Source organism: Emydura macquarii, unplaced genomic scaffold (genome assembly GCF_026122565.2).
Source record: "Emydura macquarii macquarii isolate MOO-44397 ecotype Brisbane River unplaced genomic scaffold, CSIRO-AGI_Emac_v2 contig_3477, whole genome shotgun sequence".
Lineage (NCBI taxonomy): Eukaryota > Metazoa > Chordata > Testudines > Chelidae > Emydura > Emydura macquarii.
The window spans coordinates 2046495-2058062 of NW_027133614.1; the positions used below are offsets into that span (position 1 = coordinate 2046495).

At 44.2% G+C, this 11568-nt stretch overlaps 1 protein-coding gene across 1 annotated transcript; it reads right to left on the minus strand.

Moving 5' to 3' along the window:
• Positions 1–465: 465 nt before the first annotated feature.
• Positions 466–10337, minus strand: RNASEL (ribonuclease L). The gene is made up of 8 exons (XM_067535142.1): positions 10267–10337; positions 8914–9036; positions 6253–7907; positions 4616–4704; positions 3961–4178; positions 3713–3848; positions 2229–2383; positions 466–626 (listed from the first exon to the last, which is right to left on the minus strand). Exons 3-8 carry the CDS (start codon positions 7700–7702, stop codon positions 488–490), a joined length of 2187 nt encoding a protein of 728 aa, XP_067391243.1. The 5' UTR covers positions 7703–7907; positions 8914–9036; positions 10267–10337; the 3' UTR covers positions 466–487.
• Positions 10338–11568: the final 1231 nt, after the last annotated feature.

Here is an 11568-nt window from a genome sequence, read left to right on the forward strand (position 1 = left end):
CTAGTGATCAGCAAGTTATGAGTTTTCCAATGATACCTCACAAGGCATTCCTTGTACAAAGATTATTACACCCGTGTGTAAATACAGGGGCGTAGTCCCTCATGAACCCCCATTTTACAGAGAGAGAAATGGACAGGGGAGGTGACTTCCCCAAAGTCACACAGTGAGTCAGTAGCAGAGCTGTGATTAGAACTCAGGGCTGCCCACTTCTCAGTCCTCTGCTCATTCCTTCAGACTACACTTCCCTGTTCTTCCTTTCCTCAGTGTAATTGTCCTCCATGATCCCACCCAAACATAGCATCTTTACCTCTGAGTGTTTTAGTGCTGAATCCAGAGACCCTGATCCACTGACTGAAATTCCGATACCCTCTGCCCACCCAGCCCCTTACCCACTTTGTAGGACTCCTTTTAGCAGCTGAATGAAATGGTGCTGAAAAGGAAGTTAGTCAATGGGATTCAGCCATAAAACTGGGAGCGATAAAACGTGCTACAGCTGAGAAAAACTCTGAAGGCTTGGAAAATGTCTGTGATGGTGTATGTTGCGTAATTTCTTGTAGACATAAACTGTCAATTCTGGAAAGAGGTTCAAGAAATACTCTGAGGGATCCTTGATTATGTCCTTGACCCTGAAACAGAAGAACAATTGATTTTTAACTTGGGAAGCCTGCCCTGCTAAAAAGTGTCAGAGGATCAGAACAAACATTCAGGTTTCCCCATTCCTTTCCTTATAGAGTGAAAGCCATTTCAGCCGCTTTCTGAAAACAAGAGAGAATTTTCTAGAAATGTTTAATATCCATTATATCCCTGATCTAAACAAGTTCCTCTGCCTTTTCCAATCTCTTCACTATCCTTCTATTTCTCCATCCCATGGGATTAGTCTCTTCATTGATGAGGGGCCATTTATCTCATTATTTTCAAAATTGTCATATAGTCCAATCATCAAAGCAGCTTAATAGGGCATGTCTTCACTGCAGAGATAACTTGGGTGACTGGAACCTGGATCTGGGCACCTGGGTTAGCCTAGACTGGGTGTGAGCGCTGCAGCAGCCACATGGCAAAGCACACTTGAGTTACTGTGTTCTCATTGGTGCTGCACTCCCCTCTGTGTATTGCTAGGACTTTGGGGTCATATCCCATGGTTCTTTGCGCTGCAGTAAGCAGAGCTGCTCTATGAATGAGGTATGGGAGAACTCATCTGTCCTTCTGGGCACCTGTGGGAAGGCTTGGAGGACTATCAGCACTGCAGTGATTTAGCTTGACTCTTCACTGTAAAGTAGGCAGAGGAGCATGGGCTGAAAGCCCCACTGAACCTGGGCAACAGAATTTTGTGTGCGGATGGGAGGAGGGGTGCAGGGCAACACTGAGTAAGAACTCAAGTTAACCCTGCATTGAAGACAGACCCGTATAAATGAAGAGAGAATTATGATCTCTTGGCAGCAGGACTGATGCTTCCTAATTTATAAATAAGGCACCTAAGTACTATAAGTGTTTGAGAAATACTTAGGTAGATTAAATGGAGTTTTTTAGACGTTGAATATAATAATGAAAAAAACCCTGTAGCACAAGCAGCCCATCCTGGAGCTATTTTGTCACAGAAGCAAGCAGCAGCATCTGGTGAAAACAGCAGGCCAAGCAACTGATATTCAGAGAGGTCCTGCTGCAGCACTATGCCATTGCATCAGCCGAATTATCATCTATTATGCAGAGCACTTCCATGCTAGGATTATAGCATGTGTTCCTAAAGTGTGAGGATGCGGAAATACCTCTCTGGAGATGCCTGGTAAATGACAACACATAATAAAAGCTGTTGTTCAATGGTGACCCCAGTGACGATTTTGAAGCAAAAACTAGTTTCCAGAAGCATCTTAACTATGTAAACTGCCTTTGGGGGATGAGCGTGGGGTTATCTAGCATTTAGCCCAGCATGGCACTTAGTATTCTGACTTTCATAATACGACACACTGCATCCACATAACATTCTGTGCAGCTACAGAGCACTGTGCTGCTGGAGGAGCTACCCTTCATCACCTGGACACACTTTAATTTAGATCATTCTGGGGTACGGGGAAGCTGTCTTTTCCCCACATCCAGAATATTTTTACCCTCGTAAAAGGGGAGCATGTCCTTTTGAAGAAGGGATTCCTGCTCTTCAACATACTGGGACTCGCAGCCTTTTACAGACAGATAAAGACTCCAAGGGACTGTGAAGCAATCAATCAATCACTTACTTTTCTTCCTTCTCATCAAAGTGCTCGCCCATGTTCCTGATTAACTTCAGTAGGTCCGTGACACAGTTTTCATACTTTTTCCTCATCTTCTTGCTCTTGCCCTGGTTCCTGTTGTTGAAGGGTTTGTTCATACTGTCCAGAACCAATTCGTCAATCTGAAAGAAAAATTCTGGATTATTCCATCCCATTTATCTGTCACAAAAGATCACCCTCCCCTGACTTCAGCGGTCTCTCTCTCTACAGAAATATAATACACATATACATTTCTCCTAGATGGAGAAATATTTTATGGCACTTATATTAACATGTATGTTTAACAACATACAAAATTTCTATGGTTTTATCTGGTTTTTGTTATCTGCATGCAAAGGGAAAAATAGAAGGTTTTTTTTAAGCAGAAAGTCTACTCTTTCACATGCATATAACTCAAACATGGCTACACTGATTTTTCTCCAACTCTCCCAAAAAGGAATGTTAATAGGCTGAGATCAAATGTGTGATGTTTCAGTCTAACTCGGAAAGGAAATGTTAAGAAAGCTGGGAAGAGTTCAGAGGAGAATTTAAAAGGAAAGGGCCTTCAGTTTGTAGGAGAGCATTTGCTGCTGGCTAACAATATAATAATGATACATATATTTTATATGCACGTGCAGTAGGAAACGCCAGAAATCTTTACTAGTGTTTTTATGACTAAGGGCTGTATCTGAGGTATTTTCACATCTGTAATGGCAATGAGAAGCATGTCTGAACATGTCAAAACCCCTGCTTTCTCCAGATGTGAAGAAGGGTGCACCTCACACACCCTCACAGCTGCAGTCCTACACAGGCCAGCCAAATTACTCTAGCTGTATTCTCCGTTTGAAAGTGTTGCCAGAACTTAAGCAGAGTGTCTCTAGGGCAGTAATTCCCAAACTATGGGGAGTGCCCCCTAGGGGGAAGAATGTTCAGGGGGCATGGTGGGGCCCAGGCCAGCCCCTGGGAGGAGTGGGCAGGGAGGTAGCACCACCCAGCCTGCTCTGTCACCAGCCCCGAGCCGCAGCTCCACTCCAGGTCCCCGATCATGGCCCCAACCCAGCTCCAGTCCCAGCTCTGCCCCCAGGCCGGCTCTCATTTCCTCATTCCCTCTCCACCCCCATCCCCAGTTCTACCTCCAGCTCTGCCTTCAGTCCAAATTCCTTTGCTGAGATAACTGGGCAGTAATGGAGGATAGGGCGCAGATGGATTCTATTACCGATAAGGGGAGGCGCAACCGGAAAAGTTTGGGCACCAGTGCTTTAGGGCGATGTCTATAAACCACTCTATGGAAGCTCCTTGTACACCTTTAGCAGATGATGATGGTAGTTTTTAAATCTCCTAGATTTGATTAGATTTTGCCCCCACGTAGTCTGGATATGGATGGAGTTACCTTTCCAGTTAAAGTTTAAAATTGGGCCTGTAAGTCCTATGAAAAAGCTTTCTCCCTGTGTGTCCACAGCAAAAGAGCTTACCTGCTCAGTCCACTGCTGAAAAGGGTCCTCATCACAATTCAAAGCTTTCAGAATCTCACTCTTGTTGTTGTGATGCTTGGTATTGCGTGTTTTGATATCGTCCTCATTCCCAACATCTCTCAGGAACCTGTACCTGCTGTGGAATCAAAGGCACATTGGTGATGGCCTGCTGAACTGATTCTTGACTAGAGAGGGCAGCAGGCAAATCTTCTGTTGGAGGGGTTATAATTTTCATTCATGGCACTTACGTCTGCTTGCTCCAGAAAAAGGGATGTTGGATCAAGTCTCCCAGTAGGTCCTTGACTGGGCTTCCTTCATCGGGGGAGACCAGACTTTTCATAAGGTCTACAGTCTCCACATAATCCTGCACGTCCTTTGGACAACTTGCAGCCAAATCTTCTCTATCATTTTCTGCAAAGGGGACCTTACCCACTGATACAACATACAGGACCAGCCTTCCAAGTGCCTGAGCATAAGAACAAATGGCCATTTCACTCCAGGACACACAACTTCCCACCAAAGAGAAACAGAAACAATCTTCTAAAATCAGCACTGTGTATATCTACATGTGTGTATGTGTATGGCAGCAATCACTTAATGAAGTGTTTGTATCATAGAGAATAGCCACACTGAAAGCATAGAGCAAAAACAGGACGTGATTTCCAGGGATCAGAGACAAAAATTTAATTTCTAATCACTGTAACTTCCTTGTACTGCAGTCTCTTGTGCCATGGGAATTTCCAGAAACCATGCTGTTATATATTTCCTTTGACTATGCAGGAAGATCAGCTGATTCTCCCCAAGAAATCAAAGAAAATAAATGAATAAAAAAAAGAGGGAGGAAAAGACAGAAATTGGAGAGGGGGGTGCCTGAAACATAATATTGGTTTAATGGAATGTTACCTTCAGGTCTTTGATTATAACATCCTTTTGTCCTTCACTCAGTCTTTTGCTCTTATCAAAATCTGCTAAGCAAACTTTACCAGCAGCATCTGACAAAATAACAGAAGTAGTTAAGCCTGTTGTCTGCATTGTGTGTGTTGCACTCCTTTTCTCTAATACCTGGTTGAGTTATTCACATGCGCCCAGAATTCTTTGATAGGTTATTCAGCGGGATGACCTGATCTCTCAGTAAGAGGGCAAAACTAATGTGAGACATATGGGTGCTTTGTCTACTTCATGAGTGCTAATGCACATCCCCCCCATGTGCATAAAGCTCTCTACATTGCTGACATATATGGGCAATCCTATAATTACTACTGAGGGCATTCTATGCCAAAAACTTAAAAATTCTGCACCAAAGAAACAAAAATTCTGTACACAGTATTTTGAAATTCGGCAAAATTCTGCATATTTTATCTGTCAATAAATAGATGTGGAGGATCCAGCATGGCAGCAGGGAGCACAGGCCACTGGCTGCCCAGCGGTAGGAGATCATCCTGTGGGCTCCCCCGGGGACACGGACTCAATGGTGAGGCTGCACCCGACCCTGACACAGCGCAAGGGCCAGGCCTGCCCCTCCACGCAGAGCACACCAAGATAGCAAGTGAGAGGGACAGAGCTCGCATATACACCCAGCCCTGGCCCCCAATCCAGATGTGGGGCAGGCAGATTCAGCCCGGCAGGATCCAAATGTGGAGTGGCTTAATGTGGGGGGATCCCACTTGGAGGGGGGTAGAGGGGTCTGTGTGGAGCAATCTGGATGTGGGTGACTTGGTGGGGAGAGGTCTGGGTGCGGGGCAATGGGACTCTGCAGGAGGTCCAGGTAAAGGTGGCTGGGGCTCAGCAGGGGGGTCTGGGAGCAGCTGGTTGGGGCTCAGTGGGGTAGGCATCTAGGTGAGGGGTGCTTGTCAGCGTGGTCTAGGTGCAGGGGTGGCAGTTCAAATGCTGGGGCTCAGAAGGGGGGTGGTCCGGATGCAGAGCGGTGGGGTTCGGTAGGAGATTCTGGTTGCAGTGGAGCTCCAGACGCAGGGAGTGAGGCTCAGCGAGGTGAGGGTTCTGGATGTGGGTGGGAGGAGGCTCGACAGGTGGTCCAGGTATGTGGGGGGGGTCCAGATGCATAGGGGTTGGGCACATGGGGGAGCAGCTCTCCATATAGTGACCCCTCTCCCCACAGCTGAGGAGCAATGGGGGCGGGAAGTAGGGGGGAGGGCATGCTTCCTGTAGCCATGGGAGATTTCTGAGGGTGGGTCTGACCTGCCCCGGCTGCTCCTTGCAAGGGAAGAGGAGCTGAGCCTGGCACAGGGGAGGAGCCATCGGCCAGGGTATCCTCAACCCTGCCCCCCCCACCACCGCCATGGTGATTTCTCTCTCTGCCGACTGCCTGAAACGATGCACCTGCACTGCTCGGGAAGGGCGCATGACTGCTCTTGTGGCTTCCCTTTGCGTCCCCATCAGAAGACATTTTTCTGCAGGGAAACAGAGCCATGAATTCTGTGCTTGCGCAGTGGCGCAAAATTCCCCCAGGAGTATATAATGCATTGCTTTCTCAGCTATGGTCAATAGAATAGAGTAAGAATGATAAGAAGACACAAGCTAACCTATCAAAATGTTACGTGGATGTATATCTTGGTGGCCAAAACCAAACATGTGTAGTTCTTGAACTGCCTCAAAGAGTGTCTTAAGAATACCCTTGCAATTCACTTCATTCTCTGATGCACTCAGGTGTTCTTCAAGGTTCTTCTCACAGAGCGAGAGGCACAAGTACAGGCAGGGTTTCTTTTCCTCAGCACCAAAAAACTTTACTAAATAGTTGCTGGTCAGACATTGGTTAAGGCACGTTTTCTCTCGTTCAGCAATGTCTGTGCCAGTGCAGAATATCTTCACAGCCACCTCTTTCTCATCGTAGAGTCCCAGGTAGATGCCACCTTGGGAGGTGCTCTGAATCCTGAAATCATTATGTTGTAGGATTTTAAGTTTTCCAATCATAGGACGATATTCCTTGTAAAGAACCTTCAGCTGCTCTCCCCAGCGTTTGCTGGTGGGTGCCCAGTCTTGCGGTTGACTTTGACTAGCTTTGGCGCCATACTTGCAAAGAAGAACTGCCATTTTCCTATTGTAATTCCTATTGGCAATTCCAATAAGGTCACCAAGGTCAGTCCTTGCTCTGTTTTCACACAGTAGCTTTGCTATTTCATAGTAGTTTTTCTCTACAGCTATCATCAGTGCTGTTTTGCTCTCTCTATCAGCATCATTGATGTCAACTTCATTCTTCTCCAATAAAGCTTTCACCAAATCCAGACTTTGCATCTCGACTGCCAGGATGAGGGTAGTTTTTCCATGTTCATCTCTTCTGTTTACATGGATGCCACAATCCAGCAGGAAATGAACAACTGGAGCAATTGACTCCCTTTCCTTGTTATGACTTGGAAGAAAGGCATGGATTAAAGCATTCCTGTCCTGGTTGTCACAGATGTTCACATCAGCCTTCATATCATTGACAAGAGTGTTTATGACTGAGAGGTGGCCTTCCCTGGCAGCATCCATCAGGGCTGTTGCCCCCCCTTTATTCAGTGCCCTTTTCTCCTGGTTCACCACCCTCCGCAAATTCACATCCGCCCCCTTATTGTACAAGAATCTTAAGGCCTCCTCATTCTCATAGCAGGCAGCCTCCATAAAGGCCGTGAAACCATTGTCATCATACTCATTGATTTGTGACCCCTTAGAGAGGAAGAGCTCTAAAAGTCTCACATTTCCCACTATCCCTGCTACAAGAAAGGGAGTGGCGCCATTTTTCTTCCTGGCACACGGATCAGCACCTTGTTCCAGCAGCAGGTGAACGATCTCTTCCTGATCTGCTTGCACAGCACTGTGCAGAGGTGTCCAACCACCTTCTACCTTGGAATTGACATCTGCACCTTCCTCCAACAGCTGCCGGACTCTCTCTATTGAATGTTCTCGGACAGCAATGTTTAGCAGAGAGGGTTTGTCTGCTATTGTTTCATTTCTGGAGATTGATGCCTCCACCTGGCTGTTACCAGTAGCCTCCATGACAGTTAAAATAAGTGGCTGTGCTCTTGTTCTGTGCTCCTTTCAAGTGAAGATTCTTCAACAGAATGTACTTCCTGGGGCTCTCCTTTAAGATGGAAGGCATGGATTAGTCAGTGCCTTTGTTGTCGGGACGTGAATGGAGCTTTGCTGATGAAGTGCACCAGCACTGCCCTGCTCCAAGGGCTCCATGCTTCACATATTCCACCTGATTAACAAAGAGAAAAAACAACCCTGTTTACTGACTCTCAAGACTTTACAATGGTGCTTGATAACCTATGGATCTGCAAGAGATGGGACAGTGAAAGTTACACCAGATGGCTTGCAGAGCCACAAGTGTTGTGGGGACGGGGAGGGGATGGGGAATTATACCAGACGCCCTATGGGTCCACATGCAACAGCCCCTGCTATTTTGGTTCTGAGTTTCTTATCAGTATAGATTGACAATCATACTGCATCATGTATGGGTGCAAAGAGTGGTTTGTACCTTGAGGCAAGCATGCAGTACTCTTGCCTGTGCTTCTCAATGGGGAGAAAACATCCTGAGAAGGATGTCTGCAAGCTGATCTACTCTTTGTCCTTGGGTACTGTTGAGGGTACTTGGATTATATAAATACGGCTTTGTGTATTCTGCAATTCCAAAACTGCTTGAGTTCCTACATGATTACTTTCTGCACAGAAGAGTGGAGGAGATTCCAAGCTTTTCGTTTTCAGAAAGGTTTCTAGTTATCATGACTGTGAGATAACCTTTCACATATGATCTGAATAGAAGCTGCTACAGTGTTATCGTTGTGAGCCTGCAGACAGCCCACGAAGTGTGAATTTATCTGAATTGAATATTGACACTGGAGCATAATGATGCAATTTTAAATTTAACAATTCACTGCCAGTAAGTGTATTAGAAAGATCCAGCTACTGTGCTTCTCTGTAACTTTTAAATTTTCCAGATGCTGCTGCAGAATTTTCAGTTTACTATAGAAATTAGCACTATTGTGCTACAGAAACCATGGGTTTTGCTGTGACATTTAGGTTCAACGTACTGCAAAATACACATGGCCTTCATTATATGCACCAAATACCTGATGCTTCCTGTTCTTTGTTGGAGAGTATCAGTATGTGCATATCTATTACCCCATTCAGTTTTCGGCAGCTGGTTATGCCATTAGCCCTGTGAAGAGACCAGTCAGAAAGCAGTATTAGACAAAAAGTTCCACCTTATCCCTGTCCCCTTTCTGTCCAGTGAGAAGCCCGAATTTGTCCAGAAGACTTTCTTGACCCTTTCATCATTTTCCAGGATCACTCAGGAAGGAATTCAGGGTCTGGAGGCACACATATCACTGAAAAGCCATTATGAGAAAGTCTTTAAGAACAGTGGGTAAATTTAAGACTTCTATTTTTTTTCCCCAGTTATAAAATGGGTCATTAGTTAAAATCTAGATATATCATAAATCAAATGTGAGTAAGGGTTCACAGCATTATTAATGGGAGGATAGGAAAATGAGACTATATGAAATTAAAAAGTTTTCTAATGAATACTTTCCAGGATGAAAGTATATTTTATTGTACTTAAGGTTTTGTTGTTCTGTCTTATGAAGGAAAAGAAACCAAGTTACAAAAGTTATAACCTCTTTTCTCCTTTAAAGAAAGAAAGGTTATAACTATTATGGAAAAATAAAATTCAGCCTAACTGTCAAAGGTGACAGTTGTTAAAGATTTTTACCAAGGACTAGCTTCTTCTGAGCTCACTTGTTTGTGGGTCTGTAAGGGGTTTGCACAGGGCCCCCCCCAGCTGTTCAGGTCCTCTGCTCCCACAAACCACTCACAGACTTCAGCTTTGTGCTCCCACCAGTGCGCTTTATTTAAAAATTGTTACCTACCTACCTACCCACCCACCATCTATTGGCACACAGTCCAGCCTATCAGCCTCACAACTTCAGTCACTGACCAAGGGACACTCACTTCCTGCTGTGGCTTCTCCCTTTTGTGACCGAGGCCCTTCCGTCCTGTGAGCCTTTATAGCCCCTGGCTAACGAGCCCAGCAGCTGCTCCCCATTGGCCCACTCCATGCAGGCTTACTCAGCCTGCTCCAATTGTCCCTCAATTAGGGCTTGTGGCAGAGGGTTGGCTCAGCCTGTTTTCATCCAGCACCCTGCCACAGGGTCTTACAGAAAAGATTTATTTTAAAGGGAACTGGCAGAGAAGCTACAAAGTCTTAATTACAGAAAAAAGTTTAATGCATAAAACTTCGCATTAGCTTGGTTGCCTTCTGAGGAAACCAAATTGAATCACTTATCATAGTTTTTGTTAAAAAGTAAAATATTTATCTATCTATCTATCTATCTATATTTGAGTTACTTCGCAATGCTTATTTTCTACATTTTTTGAGACATACAGTAAAAATAAAAGGCTCCTCTCAGAGCCAACAAAAAAGCTACAGTCTTGTTAGAACTATTAACAAGAGTCTTAACGTATAAAGGAAAAAAATAGTTTTCAAAAAGGGGAGGGGGAGGGAGAGGGAGAGACAGGGGCTGCTCTGACTAAAAGGGTTGATATGCCATGCTCTTTACCTGCTGCTGTGAAGAGGCTTTGTTCATGCCTCGGGTGCTGACATTGTCTCTCTGCCTTTTACCAGCCTCCGTCTGTCCTCTGCTAAAGATGAAGGAAGGAAGGAAGTTGCATTTGCATTCTGGAGAAGGAGGAAGGGGATGGGTTTGGCAGTGCACACTTTCACTTTCAGTCAGGGTGACCAGACTACAAGCGTGAAAAATCAGGACAGCGATGGGGGGGTAATAGACACTTATTTAAGACAAAGCCCCAACTATCAGTGCTGTTCCTATAAAATCAGGACATCTGGTCACCCAACTTTCAGTGTCTCCTGAAATATTCTAAAAGGACCCTAACTAGCTGCTTTGCAAAGCGGGATCCCTATCTCTGGGATTTAATAATTCCCTTGGTTTTGAAGCCTTGGTCTGAACCTTGTGCAAGACTATTTTTTTAATCCAGTTCCCACAATAGCCACTCCCACCTGCCTGTGCATCATTTCTTGCATTTTTATCCTGCTCCCACCTGCAAAAAACTTAGATCCACAAGGGAGACAGATTCCCCCATATTACTAAAAAAAAGTTGGTTTATACATTATATATATATATATATATATATATAATTCAGACACAATTATTACCACTAAAAGAATAAAACAAATCTTGCTTAAACCATGTAAAAATATTTTAACTGCTGTTATAAAAGACATCAAATCTCTTTCTATCCCTCAGTTAAATTTAAGTCTTAAAACCTTTATTTTTTTTAAAAAAATGTGCTTTACAATTGCTGAAATTCTATTTATGACAAACTGCTGTGTTGTGTATATCACACAGAATGTTAAAACAAACTGCACCACAATTTTGCCTTAAAGGTGAAGTTTTTTTAATGATTATAAAAGTAAGTTGTTTTTTTAAAAAACGGGATTTTTTTTTAATCATTTAATCACTTGTTTTTAGAACTTTGAAACATACTGTTCAAGATATTTATATGTCAGGATTATTATTGCTTTTTGAAAAACATTTATGGGAAAAACTGATCACAGCACTAGTTTTTTTAAAGAAATAAGTTTTAAAAAGGGGCTCAAATTAAGTGATCAATAACACGGTCAACTTAAACAACAGGTGTAACTAATCTTGCATTTTGTTTCCCTGCAAATTACTGCAGTCTGGTGTTTTTGCTCACCCAATCCTTCCCACAACAAAGTGCATTTTACCCACTCCCACTATTATGGCAAGGGGTCCTGTGGGACCCATGGGATCCCAGTCCCACTTCAGCGTGCTACCTTGGTCCCTATTTACCCTTCTTGATGCTGATGATTTTCTGTGTTT

Coding starts and splice junctions, on each gene's coding strand:
- RNASEL (XM_067535142.1), bottom strand. CDS start 7,702: ATGGAGGCTACTGGTAACAGCCAGGTGGAGGCATCAATCTCCAGAAAT. Junction 3,849..3,960: donor TTTTTCTGGAGCAAGCAGAC/GTAAGTGCCATG, acceptor TTGATTCCACAG/CAGGTACAGGTTCCTGAGAG. Junction 627..2,228: donor TTTGATGAGAAGGAAGAAAA/GTAAGTGATTGA, acceptor CTTCTGTTTCAG/GGTCAAGGACATAATCAAGG.